Source organism: Engystomops pustulosus, chromosome 3, assembly GCF_040894005.1.
Source record: "Engystomops pustulosus chromosome 3, aEngPut4.maternal, whole genome shotgun sequence".
Classification (NCBI taxonomy): Eukaryota; Metazoa; Chordata; class Amphibia; order Anura; family Leptodactylidae; genus Engystomops; species Engystomops pustulosus.
This window is the reverse complement of record NC_092413.1, coordinates 135,112,458-135,131,952: the sequence shown is the minus strand read 5'-3', so window position 1 is coordinate 135,131,952 and position 19,495 is coordinate 135,112,458. Positions and strand designations below refer to the sequence as shown.

The 19,495-nt window shown below is 40.3% G+C and overlaps 2 protein-coding genes across 6 annotated transcripts; both read left to right on the top strand.

Moving 5' to 3' along the window:
- The first annotated feature begins 1,877 nt into the window (after positions 1-1,877).
- LOC140121959 (uncharacterized) lies at positions 1,878-12,470 on the top strand. Of its 4 annotated transcripts, none has more exons than XM_072142204.1 (3): positions 1,878-1,993; positions 6,630-6,679; positions 11,938-12,470. In XM_072142204.1, exons 1-3 carry the CDS (start codon positions 1,963-1,965, stop codon positions 12,028-12,030), a joined length of 174 nt encoding a protein of 57 aa, XP_071998305.1. In that variant the 5' UTR covers positions 1,878-1,962; the 3' UTR covers positions 12,031-12,470. The 4 variants fall into 4 exon arrangements, with proteins under 4 accessions (XP_071998305.1, XP_071998304.1, XP_071998303.1 ...); XM_072142203.1 differs by having other exon boundaries at positions 1,882-1,993; positions 11,935-12,470; XM_072142202.1 differs by lacking the exon at positions 1,878-1,993 and adding an exon at positions 4,584-4,733.
- Positions 12,332-18,852, top strand: PTP4A1 (protein tyrosine phosphatase 4A1). 2 transcript variants are annotated; one of them, XM_072142200.1, is made up of 5 exons: positions 12,332-12,469; positions 12,625-12,717; positions 13,908-14,038; positions 14,572-14,646; positions 15,934-18,852. In XM_072142200.1, exons 1-5 carry the CDS (start codon positions 12,365-12,367, stop codon positions 16,088-16,090), a joined length of 561 nt encoding a protein of 186 aa, XP_071998301.1. In that variant the 5' UTR covers positions 12,332-12,364; the 3' UTR covers positions 16,091-18,852. The 2 variants fall into 2 exon arrangements, with proteins under 2 accessions (XP_071998301.1, XP_071998300.1); XM_072142199.1 differs by having other exon boundaries at positions 15,930-18,852.
- Positions 18,853-19,495: the final 643 nt, after the last annotated feature.

Here is a 19,495-nt window from a genome sequence, read left to right as displayed (position 1 = left end):
TAATTACATTTTTTTAAGCTTACAGTTAGGGTGATGCCACACATGGCGTTTTGAACCTGTTTTGGTCCATTTTAAGCAGTCCGTAAAAAATGCATGCGTTAAAAAATGCATGCGTTTTTTAAAAATGCATGCGTTTTTAAAAAATGCATGCGTTTTTTGAAAACGCATCCGTTTTTGACAGGTTTGACCAATTATCTTAATTAAAGGAAACCTACCACTTGAAGTGGCAGGTATAAGAGGGAACTACCGAGCACCAGCTCAGGGTGAGCTGGTGCCGGAGCCTATTTTTGTTAGTGTTTTAAACCGCAGTATCGGTTTATGGCCGAAGCTGCTTCGGCGCAGGGAGGTACGAGCTCCGCGCACCATGCGCGCGACCGTGTGCACGGCTCTCCTTCACTTCCTATGTAGCCACGTGCATGGTCGCGCGCATGGTGCGCCGAGCGCGTACCTCCCTGCGCCGAAGCAGCTTCGGACATAAAGTTTAAAAAGTGTTTTAAACCGCGACACTGCGGTTTAAAACACTAACAAAAATAAGCTCTGGCACCAGCTCACCCTGAGCTGGTGCTCGGTAGTTCCCTCTTATACCTGCCACTTCAAGTGGTAGGTTTCCTTTAAAACTGGTAAAAAACCCACATTTTTTAACACATGCGTTTTTTAACGGACTGCTTAAAAACGGACCAAAAACAGGTTCAAAACGCCATGTGTGGCATCACTCTTAGGCTGCCAGTTAAAGGGTTTCTCCAGGTACATACAAGTTTGCCCCTATTCACAGCATAGTGGCTAACTACTGACTAGTGAGGGTCTCAGTGACGAGACCCCCACAGATCACTAGAATGAGGGTATATTGTACCCCTGTCGTAGCTCGATATCAAGAAAGCAGCCGGCCATGTTATGGATAGGGCTAACTTTAATGTAGCTGAAGAACCCCTGTCAGATAATTAAGGAAATTATGCCAGATTAACACCAATAATTTTGGCCAGTGTTCCTATACCGTTTCCGTCTCGTTTACATTTTTATTCTGTGCTTTACAATATATACAATTTATGAAATAAGCATACAATGATGCTATTTCAATCATGTTAAGAAATATTCACACAATTACCTTAACATATAGGAAATTTTTATCTCCACTGTATATGGCAGTTATCTTATTGCCAAATTATCATATATGCACAGTCCCATACTGGATGTGACCGCATGGTTTAATGTATGAATTAAAAATTCCATTGACTTCAATGTAGATGTTATGTCATCCGTTGGTCAGTTTGGCAGCAGGTATCCCTTAACCAAGCGGTTTTTCAAACAGAGGAAAAGTACTGCAGCCTCCATCATTTTCTTCCGTCCAAAAAATGAATAACATAACATAGAGTTTATATTGATGTCAATGGGATTTTAATTGATACCTTGAACCTCCATTCTTTACTTATGTTTTAACAGAGGTAAGAAATGGTAGTGTACAATGAGTTTTATTCCACATGTGTGCTCCAGCTCTACTTTCAAGTATGTGAGGTCTCCTTATCTGCAGTCCTACTGAAAGTGGTGTTCATGCATCACAGGTGCCATAATCTCTCTAGTAACTGCTCCTAGCACCTTAATCTCTCTAGTAATTGCGCCTAGCCCCGTACTCTCTCTAGCAGCTGCTCAGTGCTAGTTCTATGCAGGAGATTGGTCTCAGTGATATATTCAGTTACACTTATATTTGCTACATACAGCATCACTTAAAAAAGATAAAGATGCTATAGTTACAATAAGCTCATTTAATGAAACAAGTCACATTTACATATTCCTATTCAATGCTATGTTACTCGGCTCTCATATACATGCAGCAATGGGTTAATCTACGTAGCTAGCAACCTCATAACTCCTCACTGCACACGAAGGCTGGTCTGAGCACCTACTGAGCATGACCGGATCTCTTCCCTCATTTACAGTCAGCGTCTCACACTGCTGAGACGCTCCGGCATGGCATTCCTAGCATCTACACTAAGCAAAGGTAACTGCTGCCCTGACCCCTGCCCGAGCTGAGACCCTTCACTGACACACACGTTACTTGCTCATCTAATGTATCATTGTGATGAGTCTAATTTTGTTTTCCCCTTGCATGATTTTAGGTCAGATCTTTAAATACAGTCCTGTATACCACGATCTAGGCTTATTGTACATACTATGATTATGCTCACTTATCTTTCACTTCTGGCAGTTAAAAAAGGTCAGTAGGACCAAAATGTCTGCAACAAGTCTAGAAACTGAAATTGCCTTCTTTCCTCCTGCACTTGTAGCTACTGCCCCATTATGTTCTGGCTAAGGTTACAGCCTGAAATACAGATTGTAGGTGCTGTAATCTGTGATGTGGGCTATACGGCAATGACAGAATCTAATGGATGATTCCTGCTATGGGAGAGTAGTCGGGACAAGTCTGGTCTTGTCTGTGGTGTCTCAGATTACACACAAGGCTGATCTGTTCCCGACTAGCTGCGCTCTAGTTTACTATACAGAATCTCTTCAGGGCATCAATTCCGCATGGAGATTTGAGGTGTGATATGTTCCTTGGACTAAAAATCTTATTAGCATACTGGATGCTTGCAAAATAGTGGTGCGGCCTCTTTTAAGGGATGTGCTCTCCTCCCAAACTTACTGGTAGGTTGATTAGATTGTGAGCCCCATTGGGGACAGGGGCTGTGCAGCGCTGCGTAATCTGTGTGCGCTATATAAATAAATGCAAAGAGCTGGTGGTCAAAGGTGCTCATAAAGGATGCCAGGTATTGTTGAAAGGTCCCTCTTTGACACTGTTATAAATCATTAACAGGCCTTCCAACTCCCCCAAGGGTGACATCAGTCTTATTTAAAGGGACAGTTTTAATTGTAGGACAGTAAATGGTCAAGATCCTTTTAAACTGTATTCACCACTAACATTGGTAGCTTCTGGCAGTGTGCATACAGCTTTATGTTTTTGTTCTATGGGAGGCAGCCACACAGTACCAACTAACCTGTATACTCGGGCGCACTCAGCCGCTGTGGTCAAGAGGTGTGTGCTCTCTACCTCAGAATTTTTTCTGGCGTCTATGAAGGAAGCCGATTCTCTCGCCATAAGCGACCAGAAGGAGGCTGAGAGAGATTTATTCCACCCTAAATGAGTTACCAAATAACATTTCCCCTATGTCTCGTTTATATTTTAAAATGTCTGGATATTTTGATGCCACGCAACTTACAAATTCAACATTGGTTTTCCGTAATTTCAAGGAGATTTCAGATCATTGGGGATCATTATTATTTGTAACGAGATTTTTTCAAATCTGCACCCCTCAAACTATCAGATATAGCTTTTAGCAAGATTGTTAAGCCTTTTAGAGTAATTTTTCCTTTGAGAAAGCCTTTTTTTATAGTAATTAAAACAAATTGGAGGTGACAATTTAGAAAGCTCCAATTTTGACAGTAAAACATCCATTTAGCCCTAAAATTTACAGATTCACAAAAACATAAAGAGAAAGTAACTACGTCTTTTCATCCTGTAGCCTCATGTGCTCAGCGGAGGCAATAGATCGCTATGGCACGCGGATGCAGCGTATTACATCTCTCCCCACAGCGAGGACCTGGTGATGTCACTGTCCATATCAGGACAGTGACATCGCTAGGGAAACGCCCCATTCATTGGTAGCAGCCAATTGCTGGCTGGTGCCGATGAACACTCCTCCCTTAACATTCAGGGTGGGGGGTACCGGGGTGACGTGTCCCACTGTATAGGCATACAGTGGGATATGTCTTTGCCATACGTTGTTAGGACACTTCAGAATCCTCCTGATGTGTCCTTACATCGTATGACACAAGACGTGATGTGAATCCAGCCCAAGTGGGTTAAAGAGTTTCTTTATTGTAAACATCACTAGGGGATTAAAATGTAAATGTAAGCTGCTAATAGAAGCAGATGTAAACATATACAAATAAGATGGATATAAGATGAACGTATCGGAGGAGCACCAACTCCAAGAAGTGCTCTAGCAATACATAAAAATAAAATTACAGTATTGTCGATATAAACATGAACAAAAATATATTTGTTCAAGGATTTGTTGCATTTTAAAAAATATGACATGACCAGGACAGGTCATGTATAGTTTGTTCTTTTGGGTCCTTAAAGTTCTGAATATATTTGTATATGATCTTTCTTAATTTTTTTCATAATCGATGTTTCATATGCTACAGGTGGTGTATATAGTATATATGACATGTGGCACAGTAACAGCACATAAGATACAGGCTACAGTATAACCCTCCATGTGTGCTCTGTCTCCCATCTACAGTCCTGCTACAAGCAGAGTGCGTGTCACCGCTGCCGTAATGTCTCTAGTAACTGCTCATAGCACCGTAATCTCTCTAGTAACTGCTCCCAGCACCGTAATCTCTCTAGCAGCTGTTGAGTGCTAGGTCTATGCAGGAGATTTATCACACTGATTGATATCAACTTACATCATCACATAGATGTAAAGATGCTATATTTACAATAAGCTCATTTAATGAAACAAGTGACATTTACATATTCCTATTCAATGCTATGTTACCTGGTTCTCATATACATCCAGCGATGGGTTAATATACGTAATACACTCGTCACTGCACACGAAGGCTGGTCTGTGCAGCTACTACGCATGACCGGATGTCTTCTCTCATATACAGTCAGCGTCTCACACTGCTGAGGCGCTCCGGCATGGCATTCCTAGCATCTACACTAAGCAAAGGTAAATGCCGTGACCCTTTACTGACACACACGTTACTGACTCTATGCACTAGAGTGTGCCGTGCACCCGGAGAGGGAGATATCGGTGGGGTGTATTAAGGTTTTGCTCCTTAGACCTCTGTGCCCGATCACTGGGGGATGTGTATGTAAGACAGGATACTGCACCTGAAATGTTCAGCATCAGGGGTGTAACTGGGAGAAGCCAGGGCCCATAGCGGAGCTCACAGATCTGCCCCAGCAGCTGCTCACCACTTGGGGGAAGTACACGGAGGAGATCCCTAGTCCTGTGCTTCTGCTGTCCCCTCTCCCCCCTGACATTTCCTATGTAAGCTACTGATTCATGCTGTGTACTGTGCATGATGTACACTGTTATATACGTAAAGAATGGCGGATGTGCACCATTATATCAGGTGGCATGCTGGGGTCCCTGCTAGCCCCATAGCAGCCGCTATGGCTCCTACTGCTGAAGGTACACCCCTCTTCACTATATGTGCTGAATATTCAACACGAACACTGCCTTGTAGCTCCTAGCAGTGTGCATGCAGCCATATGGTTATTAGGGGCTTTGGCCCAGCGCTCTATGTATAAAATAAACTTTAATATTTATTTAAATAAAGCAGCAATGCTCCGGAGGCAGTCACTGCATATCCGGCTTTTTCTGCCCCAAACCTGTCTGTCAACAGTGGGAGGTTGGAATAAAGAGCAGGGGAGAAGTATTTCAGGGGCATGTAAGAGCCAGAGGGTAACAACCCCCACCCCCCCAAATGCCCTTCTGCTTTTTATAGATGTAACTGTTTATTTCATACATAACGTATGAAAGCCCCTAATAAACTAATGGCTGTATTCACGCTGTTACCCAAGAGTGTTAAAAAAATGTGTGTCACATATTGGTAGCGTTTTGTTCATCCAAGAATGATATAGAAGGGCACTCTGCAGTGCTAGTGCATGCAATGTAGAAAGAAAGCACTTCTGAATATATGCAATTTCTTGCATGATCTTTATACAGCATGGCAATCAAATATGTACATTATTACATCAATTTATAAGGCATATATACGGTTTGTGGACGTTTTGGTCCTGAATCTTTTATTCACAAGTTCTTCCAGGTCTTGAATGGGATATATCCCAAATTGTCCTTCTCTATACACATTGACATCGATGTAAGTTTCTTGCATACACTTGAGTGTTGGCCCAGAGAGAAATCTGGTTGTTGACTGGTTTAAGAAACCGACAGATCACAACAGACTGTTGCACCATCCCAGTTGCCGCCCCTAGGCAACAAAGAAATCAATTGTCTGCTTCAGCAGGTAAATAGTATAGTTTCATAACCCAACAATGGCACAGATTACTGTAACTCATCGCCGCACGCCCCATGATCTTCTGGATAATGAGAAGGGCTATACTAAGTGTCACCACATATCATCCAGTAATGCCCAAAATACATGACTTGATCAAAATCACAGCCTAATTTGCGACAAGCATATCTGGACAGCGCAGTATTTCAGAGGCCATCAATACCTTTTGACAAAAGGAGTCAAAGTTGTGGCCAGTGTCCCGATGTAAGCAAGGGGAATCGTGTCGCACATCCACAGAACAAAGATTCACAATTTGGGGTTTGTATTTTGACCACGTGTAGTATGTTATCAAATGTTCATGTGGTCTCGGATATGTGGGTGAAACCATTTAACATGGGCGGGACTGCTTATCAAAACACAAGTCTGACATCAGATGTGGTAATATTCTTGGATTGCTTAATTTTATGAAAACATAATCTATCCCAACTACACTTAAAAGAAGGGAAGCATTTTGGATACTCACATAATCATGACTATGATGTAATGTACATGTAATAACTGACAATTTTTCTTCTTATTACCCCCCCCCCCCCTCCTTTTAGAACAAACAGGTGGACGTAGTGGGGACCTTGGAGCGACCTACACGAACTGGGTAATGCTGCTTATGTGACTTATTATCTTGTTACAAGATACCCCCCCCCCCCTCTTTCCCACTTACAACCGTTATCAGTACAGCAGTTTCTGGCATACAAGGCCTGAAGGTGTAATTCCTGGTGCTCAGCTAGGAATTGTGCCTACCCCCTGCCTTACCACCTCTATGGCAATAGATTGAAGGGGGTATACCAGGGTGTGGCACATGTTGTTGTTGGGCACAGCCATCATGTGCCTGCACACTATCTATATCCTGTGCCAGAGACTAGAGCCTCGTGTTAAATTATGCCTGGGAATGCTTCAACTAAAATGTTAGTTTTCTCTAGACCATGAGGATTTTATTGCTTATTATTATGATTATGTTCGATTTTGTATATATGAATATAATTGTACTGTATGGTTTATGCACTTGGTCATGATGATTTGATTTAGGAGAAATGCTATCTAATTGAGTCTCCACTCATTTAATGTATCATTGTGGTATGTCTACTTTTGAAAGTGGAAGCTAAGTGTTTTGATTATGATATTTGATACCGATTTCCAGAATAGGCTAAACTAGAGAAGTTAGATGTTGTAACACCCAGCATTTGTCCCAGAAATGAAACATAGGGAAATATACACTAATCATCAAGAATTTAAACCGTGGACAATTTGCTGTTTGTTATCCATGACCTCCTCCTTCGTTCTAAAATCAACTTTTAAAATTATGCTAATGAGTTTGAAAGGCTCCGGAGAGTGTTACCAGAACCCCACCATAATGTTTATTCAGTCTGATAATCTCACCCCAACCCCTTTCCTACCCTCCCCATTGTGTACTAAAACTTGCTCTGATGCTATGAGATTAAAGCAGACAGAAGCAGGGGGCATGGGTGAGACAGTGTGACAGCCTGTGAAGCTAAAGCATGCAGGTTCTCAGTGCATATGATATGCACCGTTATATATACATACTCTGCTGCACAATGTACAGCATAATATGTATGTAACGGTGCACATATTCCACAATACGAAGCAGAGCCGGCAGCTCCGCTGTGAAATGTCAAGGCAACAGCCTCTCTACATCCTGCTGTCATCTTCCCCATGTGGCCAGCAGCTACTGGGAATAAGACTACTTGACACTGAGTATATACATATAGTATGTGTGTGTGTATACTAGTTCTCTAATGATATGGTGTGTTTTTATATGTATATAATATATATCGTGTGCATGTGTTTTATATTTGCATACTGTGGATGTACAGTGTGTGTGTGTGTAATATATATGTGTGTGTGTGTCATGGATAACAAATATAGGGTTAAATGGATCTATGAGTAAGTGTCCCTGGTTTATCAAGCTTTATTTTGATGGAAGATTTCCTTTAACCCCTTAGGGGCGTGGCCCTTTTTTGTTTTTGCATTTTCATTTTTCACTCCCCACCTTAAAAAAATCTGTAACTTTTTTATTTTTCCATGTAAAGAGCTCTGTTTGGGCTTGTTTTCTGCATAACAAATTGAACTTGATAGTGATGGTATTTATTATTCCATGTCGTGTACTGGGAAGCATGGAAAAAAAATTCTGAATGGAGTGAAAATTATGAAAAAACGCATTTGCCGTTTTCTTGTGGGCTTAGATTTTACAGCTTTCACTGAGCGCCCCAAATCACATGTCTATTTTATTCTTTGGTTCTGTACGATCACGAGGATACCAAATCTGTACAGGTTTTATGTTTTCATTCATTTAAAAATTCTTCATTTTGCCATGTTCTGGCACTAATAATTTTTTCATACTTCAGTGTACGGAGCTGTGGGTGGTGTCATTTTTTGCGACTTTTGATGACGTTTTTAATGCTATCATTTTTAGGACTGTATGGGCTTTTGATCACTTTTTATAGAATTTTTTTATTATTCAAAATGGCAAAAAAGTGGCAATTTCCGTTACGGGATTAAATGCTGGGAAAAATCGCTAATATATTTTTATCGGACATTTTGGGACGCGATGATACCTAATGTGTTTATGATTTTTACTGTTTATTTATATTTATGTCAGTTCTAGGGAAAGGGGTGTGATTTAAAACTTTTTTTTTTTTTTTTTTCCATTTTAAGATCCTCCAGGGTAATTTAACCCTGCAGGGTCAGATTGCTAATACTATATACTGCAACACTACTATATTGCAGTATATAGCTATTTTACAATGATTTTGCCCTCTGGTGGCTATTATAAATCATTGCACCTGGCAAGCCTACGAGTCTCAATGAGACTCTAGGCTGCCATAGCAACCGATAACGCCGCCGATAACGTTCCAGGGGGCGGCGATCGTTCATCCAAGATGGCGGCCGGCATTTAACTGTAAGTTAGGTGCAGTGGTAGTTTTCGACTGCGGCACTTAACAGGTTAACTGCTGCAATCGGTGCCAGCACCGACCGCGGCAGTGACAGGTGGGTGTTGGCTGTATTATGCAGCCGTTACCCGCTGTGTATGGAGAGAGCTCAGCTCGTGAGCTCTCTCCATGCACCCCTTGCCGCACGAGGGCGATATAGTTCAAAATAACCAGGATTTTAGTCCTAAAGCAAAACTTGCCTGAAGAAATAAAGAATTTGAGCATTTCTATTTTTTCCCTGTACACGAGGCTTCCAAACTTGGATTTTGGAATTTTTGTGATAAATAAAGGAAATTTAAGCATCAAGCTATAATTGATGTTCAAGTCAACTTGGCAAGTTGAGAAACATTTTTTTTTTGTGTGGATATTTACCTAGGTGTGAATGCACCCTAAAGAGAACTCTTACCTTCTGACCACAGTTTATTTTAGCGATGAAAGCAAATTTAAATTATTTGGATCTGTTGGGAAAACATAACAAACCACATTATAAGCACAAAACGCAGGAAAATTACTTGTGTCAGAAAAGTCCTTATTATTTGAACCCACTCCATCAGCAATTCATTATTAAATATGGGCACATGATTAAAAACACACTACAACAATAAGCATCACAAGGAAAATTGTTTACAAAGGTCCATATAATTCATCACCATATCACAGTACAGGGAGTATAGTTACTAAATGCTGCAGACTAGCTAATAATTTTATGTAATTATCAAGAGATTTATGTTTTTTGTCAGCTTACCGATGAGTGCTAATGAAGTGCCCCAAAGTGTGTGTCGCTGCTTCCTCAGGGGGCCTGTCCTGGCCTATGTCACAGAACTGTTTAACCCCTTCACGCTCCGTGACGGATATATCCGCCACGGAGCTGTGAAGGTTGTATGAAGAAGGCTCACGGGCTGAGCCTTCTTCATACAGTGATGGGCTTTGCTGCATATCGCAGCAAAGACCCATCGCTATCACCCGCGGTCGGTGCTTGCACCGATCGCGGGTGTTAACCTCTTCTTTGCCGCCGGCAAAGTGGCCGGCGGCACTTTAAATTTGGCGGCGCGTGGGCGCCGCCATCTTACCTCCGATCGCCGCTCCCCCGAACGTCATCGGGGGGCGGCGATCGGTTGCCATGGTAGCCTCGGGTCTTCGTTTGACCCGAGGATACATGGCTTCTGCACATGCATTACAATGAGCCTGTGGCTCATTGTAATGTATAGTGTGCAGAAATGCCATATACTGCGATACAGTAGTATTGCAGTATATGGCAGGAGCGATCAGACCATCTAGGGTTAATGTACCCTAGAGGGTCTAAGAAACAGTGGAAAAAAAGAGAAAAAAAAAAGTTTAAAAAATGTAAAAAAATAATAAAATATTAAAAGTTCAAATCACCCCCCTTTCCCTAGAACTGATATAAAATATAATAAATAGTAAAAATCACAGACACATTAGGTATCGCCTCGTCCCAAAATGCCCGATCTATCAAAATATAAAAACGGTTACGGGCGGCGGTGACCTCCGGAACGGCAAATGGCGCCCAAATGTCCGAAATGCGACTTTTACACCTTTTTAGATGACATAAAAAATGTAATAAAAAATGATCCAAATGTCGCACAGTCCTCAAAATGGTAGCAATGAGAACGTCGGCTCATTTCGCAAAAAATGACCCCTCACACATCTCCATGCGCCAAAGTATGAAAAAGTTATTAGCTTCAGAAGATGGCAAAAAATTTTTTTTCTTTTTTGTACACATTCGTTTAATTTTTGAAAATTTATTAAAACGCAATAAAACCTATATAAATTTGGTATCACCGCGATCGCACCGAACCAAAGAATAAAGTAGGCATGTTATTTGGAGCGCAGAGTGAAAGTCGTAAAAACTGAGCCCACAAGAACATGACGCACATGCAGTTTTTTTCAATTTTTCCACATTTGGAATTTTTTTGCGGCTTCCCACTACATGGCATGGAATAATAAATAACATCATGGGAAAGAAAAATTTGTTACGCACAAAATAAGCCCTCACACAACTCTGTACACGGAAAAATGAAAAAGTTATGGATTTTTGAAGATGGAGAGCGAGAAATCAGCGAAAATACCCTGCGTCCTTAAGGGGTTAAGAGACTTTAAGAAAAGTGGACCAAAATCGCACCAGAGTAGTGCGAGAAACCAGTGATGTCCTGTGGCCACAGATGTGCTGATGTTATTCTAATTATGCGCCATAATGCGTTTAAGGGGTTAAAGAAACCTCTCCAAGGTTGCTATGATTAGAGAAAGGATATGCTCACTTTACATTTTGTTAGGGCTGGGTGATTTGGGCTAAAATATATATATGTATTTTTTTTTTTTTTCTAATGCATGCCTGCTTCTCCAACCCCTCCTTTTATCACTGTTCCCCCAATTTAGCATCTAATTTCTATCCTTTTCCATAGCCCCAGCCTAAAGGGGTTGTCCCACCTTCAGCAAATTAATTGGCTTTGTGTAAGGAAAAATTATACAATTTTCCAATATACTTTATGTATCAATTCCTAATGGTTTTCTAGATCTCTGCTTGCTGTCATTCTATGTTTACTTCCAGTGGATAGAAATCTGACCATGGTCACACAGGTGCACGGCTTGTTATATCATACATCTGATTACTGTCTATGATACTAACGAGCCGTGAACCAGTGTGACCTCACAAGACCGATTTCTATCCAGGGAAAGTAAACCTAGAAGCTTTCTATAGCAGGACAGCAAGCAGAGATCTAGAAAACAGAAAGTATATTGGAAAGTTGTATAACTTTTCCTTACTCAAACCATATCAATTATCTGCTGAAAGTGACCACCCCCTTTTAAACCTCAGTTTGCTTTGTATAGTTGTGTTTTATTGTGGTAGCTGTGACTTATCTTTCTGTATTTTTCTGTTTAACAGCAGTTCTGTGGTGTTCTTGGTCACACATTTATGGAGTCTCTGAAGGGCAGTGGAGACTACTGCCAGGCACAGCATGACCTCTATGCAGACAAGTGAACTGTAAAAGAAATTCATTACTACTCCACGAAGAAACCCCCCTAAAAGCGGTCACCCTGGACAAGAAGCGTTGGATTGAATTTGGCAGTGCACGATAAGAAAGAGGCTGATACCTGGATGGGGTAGACACCAGTGCACTGCTTGTTTTTTGTCTCTTGGTTGGAGAATCGCTACTTCTCGTGAGGAGGCTCATTTCACATCCATTGCTTCCATCCAAACAAGTGCTGAGAAATTTGTGGAGTAGAGTGAAGCTGACTTCAGTTTATCAAAAGAAATTCCTTTTGTGATTATATATTATTTTTTCAGCCATTTATTTGTTTTCTAAATTGGTAAAATGGCCCGAATGAACCGCCCTGCTCCAGTGGAGATAACCTACAAAAACATGAGATTTCTCATCACCCACAACCCAACCAATGCAACCTTAAATAAATTCATAGAGGTAAGTGCATATGGTAAACAAGTCAAATGCCTTTTTTTTTTTTTTTCCTAACAGTATTTTTGTTGTAGCTTTCCTGGTAGATGTTTTTTGTATTTCTTTGTATTTAGCCATGTACATTTTGACACAATTTTTTATTTTTTTTCTCCTTTTACCAGGAACTAAAAAAATATGGTGTTACCACCGTTGTAAGAGTATGTGAAGCCACTTATGACACTGCCCTAGTGGAAAAAGAAGGAATTCAAGTTTTAGTAAGTAGAACTGAGGTAATAATTGGGTTAAATGTTCCACAAGTCATTATACCACATATTGGAGGAATTGGGCCTTGGAATTGGGTCTATTTTGTGGATAGGCCAATTTTTCTCACTAAATTGTAAGGCTACCTAGACACATTTCGGATTGTCATGTGGTAAATCTGCATAAACCTATTCAACAAATATGTGCGTTATGTGCACTTTTTATGCAGATTTGTGTTACGGGCAGTGTGTTTTATAAGTAAAACTAAAGGAAACAGAGGTGCAATAGTAGTCCAATAGCTCCAATAAATGGAATTTTATTGAATCATAACTGATATTCCACAAAGGGTAATCCAAAAATAAGAAATAAATATTAAAAAAAATTAAGTGTGCTGACTGAGCACAACAACCCCCTTTAGGGAGGGACCTGTGGCCCGTAAACTCAAGGTACTCCCTCCCACACACAATCCATTGCCCAAAATAATAGAATAATAAGCTGATGGTACAGAAAGCTTCACATTATTTACAGTATATACTCGAGTATAAGTCGACCCGAGTATATGCCCGAGGTACCTAATTTTGCCACAAATAACTGGGAAAACTTATTGACTGGAGTATAAGCCTAGGGTGGGAAAGGAATTAGTCACAGCCTCCCCGCTAATGAAATGCCCTGCAGCCAGCCGCCCTTTATTGATAAATGGCCCTGCAGCCCCTGGGTGTATTATAAATAAATAAAATACTATACTCGCCTACCGGTGCTGCCCGATGCCCCCCTCGGCTCCTCTTCTATTCAGCACTTCATCTGTAACAAATCGGGTGCACACTGTGACGTTAGCAGAGGCGAAAACGCCCCATCATGGTGTGCACTGGTGGGCAGTGCGCATGGACGCGTCTCTGCCCGCATTGTTAAAGATGAAGAGGAGTTGTGGGGAGCATCGGGCAGCGCCGGATGGTGAGTATTATGGAAGTTTATCTTTTTTATACACTTGTGTATAAGCCAAGGTGGTGGTTTTCACCACAAAACTCGCTCATACACAAGTATATATGGTAAATGCTGAATAAATACTAATAGAAGTGGTGAGGAGAAATACAAAGCTTCACTACAATGCCACATATAGGTGTTAAGAAACGGATGGCGCGATAAAGGATGGACACGTAAAGTGTGTTTTATACAAACAGGTTTTTTTGTTTTTTAATCCGTACAGGACTGGCCTTTTGATGATGGTGCCCCACCTTCTAGTCAGATCGTAGATGACTGGTTAAACCTTCTGAAAGCTAAATTCCGTGAAGAACCTGGCTGCTGTATTGCAGTCCATTGCGTTGCTGGGTTGGGAAGGTATGTTGTGTTGTAAACTAATAACTAGTCTATTTTGTTGTTAGAAGAATGTTAGAACAGAGATTTTATGTAGTATTGTACTCATACTGTGATCTGTGAACAAATGAAATGTTTTCCTTCAATTAAAGGGGTTGTTAGTCATTTGCAAAGTGAAGGAAACATAGTACTTATTCACCTCCTCTTATGCACACTGCTTTACATAGTACAATGGCTGTGCTCAGCATTGCAGCCCCACAGGTCTCACACAGGCTCGGTGATGGTCCGAGGCGGAAGTGATGCTCTCTGGGGGATGCTAGTTGTCAGGAGCTCAGATCGATTCATGACTGGCAGTGGTCTTACGATAAGTGACCAATTTTTAAAAGCCAAAATGTTAACTTTTTGTATTGAGGATAAACCTAGGTTCATGCAGGGATGATTTTTTTTTAGGTGTTTACATGTAGATACCATTTTAAGGCATGTGTACATTTATGTATCTAGAACTACCTATATCTACACTTTTATGTTACGATCTTAAGAAGTGTCTTCCTTTTCAGAGCTCCTGTGCTTGTCGCCCTTGCTTTAATTGAATGTGGAATGAAATATGAAGATGCCATTCAGTTTATAAGGCAGTAAGTATATAACATACAAGCTGCACATATCATGGTGGTGTGAGACTTATTAGAGTTGGGCCACTTTCACACAGTCAGTACTTTGCATCATTGTTTGAAGCCAAAACCAGGGGTGAAACCTAGAAAGAGAATAGGTATAATGGAAATATCTAAACCTCTTCAGTGTTTTTGAGCCAAGTCTTCGTATGGGCTTACAAATACTGGTGTGAAAGTGGCCCTAGAAATAGTCATATTGTGAATTAATTGTTTTTCCAGACAATTGGGTTGGTCTGGTCAATAGGACCTAAAAACTTGTGTATGCTTTTGGTTTTAAAGTTTGTTTTTCCAATCTAAAACGCATAGTGTATATATAATGGAATTGTTGTGCAGAAAAGCATGTTAAAACACACACAATCAATATCGCATTTGTCACAGAATTCTTCACTTGAATGTAAAATGATGAACAATGAGGCACCCAAATTTCTGCAAATTAACTTAATTTTTGAGACCGCACAACTGGAAAGATGGATAAAAGGGGGCTTTCTGGAATCTTAATCTTTAAAAAATTAGGGCCAAGGTGGGAAAAAATTAATTAATTTGAACTTGGACACAATTTATTTTATTTGCTTTTTGGAACATATTCTAGTTATAGAATTTGAGGTATTCACATTAAAATTGGATGAAGGGTTTACAGTGCATTCCGTACGATCAGTTTTTCTGATGCAGTTTTTGAAGCCAAAAGCAGGTGTGAATAATAATGGGTACGAACATATAATTGAGAGCCACTATTCTGTGTGTTTTTTTTTTTTTTTTTTTTTTTTTTTTTTTTAAATACTCAATTTCTTTGTTTGGACATCTAAAGTTGCAATTGAAAAACTGAATGTGTAAATGCACCCTTTGGAGTTTCCGCTCCTATTAGTTAATGCGTCATGAAAACTAGGTACAGGCAGTCAGTCCCCGGGTTACATAAATACTCAACTTACAAACAAACCTACAGAACTGTATATTTTATAATTGTAACTCCAGCCAGAATTTTTTTGGTCTCTGTGACAATTGGATCTTAAAACTTTTGGGTTGTCATAAGAACCAGGATTAACAATAACTCTTTAATTGTAGACACATTTGATAACTGTTACAGCTGATTAATATAGCCTAGGGCTAAAGTACATTAAATTATCAAAATTCAGAAGTCCCTTTCTTACTAGGGTTGTTCTTAAGTAGGGGACCTCCTGTATTATGCCACATGGATGTCTTTTTTACTGGCCCTGAAGTTTATGCGTAATAATAAAGTTCTTGTTTTACAGGAAGCGCCGTGGAGCTTTCAATAGCAAACAGTTACTTTACTTGGAGAAGTATCGTCCTAAAATGCGGTTACGTTTTAAAGATCCCAATGGCCATCGTAACAACTGTTGCATTCAGTAGATGCTCCCCTTCTAGCTCTGAAAGAGGAAAAACGAAGACCTGAGCAAGATCCAATGCTAACACCTAGTTAATGTTTATAGGTCAAGTGATGCTTTGGAAAATGTGTTAGGAAACTGCGGATGTTGCATAGATTTAATGTTATTGAGCTTGAATTATTTGCTTATTTGTTGTAGTTTATTTTAACGTCCCACTACTGTCTAATCATCCGCTAATCATGCAGTATAGATCAAAAGGTTAATCTCCGTTACCCAAAACTTTTTAGCAATGAAAGGAATAACTACACAATGCCAAAACACCCAGCAAATTTTCTTTACATAGTGCAATACTTGTCATTGGTAGTGCTACTCTTCATGAATATTTGCTGGCTGCTCACTGTATGTTTACATCTTCTCCCACACTTGCCGAACTTTCAAGACCGACCTAGGTCTGTGTTGTGCAAGTTCTTATTTTCTAACACATAACATTGCCAATCATGAATTGAGTAGGCTTCATGCCACATCATCTTAGCCTTTTCTGTTCTGTAAAAGCACACCAACCATATTGTAGGAGTCTCCAAACAAAGCCTTACTGTTTGACATTATGTCTGCGCCTTAGGGTGCACCTTACATGGAGGACCTTGGTGTATTACTTTTCTTTTCTAGTAAAATGTTGCCTTTTGTCTTGTGCAGGAAGTGTAGAATATGCCATTTTCTTCCTTTAAATCTTTCTACTAAAAATGTAGATGCTTAAACGTAGCTGGATTCTTAAAATTTTGGAAAGGTCCTTCTTTAATTGTACATTTGGACAATTTTCCAACAATTGCTATGTGACTCTTTCCCTTCCTGAGGATCTGCTTTTGCAAAGGCAGAACTCAATGTCTGTAATATTTTGTATGCCTTTTGAGCTGTGTAACTTAATATTTGAATACTTAAAGGAAATCTACCACTTGTTTATAGCTGTATTCATCCTTATTGCTGCTGGATAGCTCAAAGCAGGGTGAATAGAGCTTTAGGGGCTGTCATTTATCCCCGAGGATTCTGGTGCTCTCCCCCTCCCTCTGCCTGCTGTAATCTCACTGCAGCCCATGCTGTGCTGTCATGAGATTGGGGAGGGAGGGTGAGAGCTGGAGACCAGAGGACAGTTAACCCCTTCGTGACTGATGATCATTGGTGCCTGAATGTCCAGGTCAATTTCTGCTTTGCACTTCTTTAAATGACGATATCTCTGGAAAAGTTTTATGTATCATAACAATTTTTTTTTTCATTACATGTGAGACTTTAATAAAACTATCCTATCAAGTTAATTACATTTTTTTTCTCTATAAAATTTGCCAATAATTGACTGACAAAAACATTTGTCACATTTGTAAGTAGTAACTTTTTACCAAAATATGTTATAAATATGTACATCATTATTCCTTAAGCTTTTCCCAGTTCCAGCTGCAGAGGTTGCATGTACTTCTGCAAAGTGAGTCTCCCACAACTGCTTCTATATTCTGCCTTCTGCTGACTAGCTGAAGGGGTGCACACTTAAAGGAAATCTACTATTTTTTAAATTGGTCACTCGTACCTAAACATACTGTTACACAGCGCTAGGTATGCTGATGCTGGAGGTGGTCATGATGTGGCATGGAAATCTGCAGTTTTGATGAAAAATCGATTTATCAATGGGCATATGACCCCATTTGGCTCTCCTGGGCTTTTGTAACAGGGTGCTTGGCGCTTGGTCCCGATCATAACAATGCATGTGCGTTGTGTGCTTGAAACTTCTTCCTCGCTTGTTCCCTAGAGCCAGTGATGTCACAGAGCTCTCGGAAGCACTGGCGCGTGCGCACTGTATATACATTTCGCATGGCCGCACATAAAGATACAGTGCGCATGTGCCAATGCTCCCGAGAGCTCAGTGACGTCACCGGCTCTCGGGAACGAGGGGGGGAGTTCCAAGCATGCAAGTCGCGTGCATTGTTATGAATGTGCCCTGTGAAAGGGGTCCAGGAGTGCCGAATGGGGTCATATGCCTATATATATATATATATATATATATATATATATATATATATATTATTTTTTTTTTTTTAATCGAAACTGTGGATTTCCGTGCTATATCATGACCACCTCCGGCTCGCCTAACGCTATGTAACAGTATGTTTAGGTCAGAATGACAGTTTTAAAATGTTAGGTTTCCTTTTAACACGCCTATATCTTCTGAACCCTTGCACATAAACACAATTCTGGTGTCATATTAAAGAGTCTCCTCTTAAATGATATATGGATTGTGCATAGATGCTTAAGAAAGCCGGAGATATCCATTCTTACAATCAGGAATAGAAAGCTGTACATAAAAAAAACTTTTTATATTCTACTTTAAGGGTGTATATCTCTGGTTCTGTTAAGCATACACAATCCATACCTTGTGTTACCATGTGCCAGGGTTCAGGAGATATGACCATTTTAATTTGGGCAAGACTTTTATAAATATTGTGAAGGGGTTAAGATTAAAGTTCAATTTTAAACAAACTACAGGGGGAAGAACTCTTGATAAACTTATAGCTGTGTCAATTGCCCAACAGCTTTGAGTGAATACAGCTCTGGACAAGTGGCAGATTTCTTTTAATTATCTGATTTTATTATGTAAAAAAATGGTGACCTGTATCAATGTTAGCTCAACCATATATTTATACTGTCTTGGGAATGTGTGGTGTTAGTAATGTGGGAGAATAAGTTACCAGTGTTTCACCAGCTTGTAAAATGTAGTATGAAAGCATAAACATCTAAATAAAGGAGGATACAAAGTCTGATGCTTCATTGGGCTTGTCCTATGCATGGACCAGTGTGCATGGCTAATCTTTTTTTTTTTTTTTTTTTTTTTTGAATGATGTGGAAAATATAATTTATGCATCATTGGAGATTTAACCGTCATGTGTGTATTGAAATGACAGTTTTTGTCCCTTAAGATGCAAAAAAACATTTCATGGAATCACTAGAGCAGTGGTGGCGAACCTATGGCACGGGTGCCAGAGGCGGCACTCAGAGCCCTTTCTGTGGGCACCCAGACCATCACCCCCAGCACACCAGGCAAGACTCAAAGACTCTTCCTGCAGTTACAAGCAACTTAAAAGATGCTGCTTTCAGTCATATATTTAAGTGATAATTACTTGGCTACTTGGGACTGTAGGAAGAGGGAGAATTAGACAGGGACGAATTATCTTTGGAGGACCTCCTGCTGGCCCCACGATTCTCTATGTACAGAGGGACACTGGAAAGAAGCTAAAATGATGCAAATTTTCCATCTTGTCCTCAGGAGGCCAATATGATCGAACATTGTTGAAGAACAGGGAGCAATAAGTTACTGCTTTAATTTTTGGTTGGCACCTCACAATAAATAAGGGGGGTTTTGGGTTGCAGTTTGGGCACTCGCCGCTAAAAGGTTCACCATCACTGCACTAGAGTATAACTATCTGTCCACATGA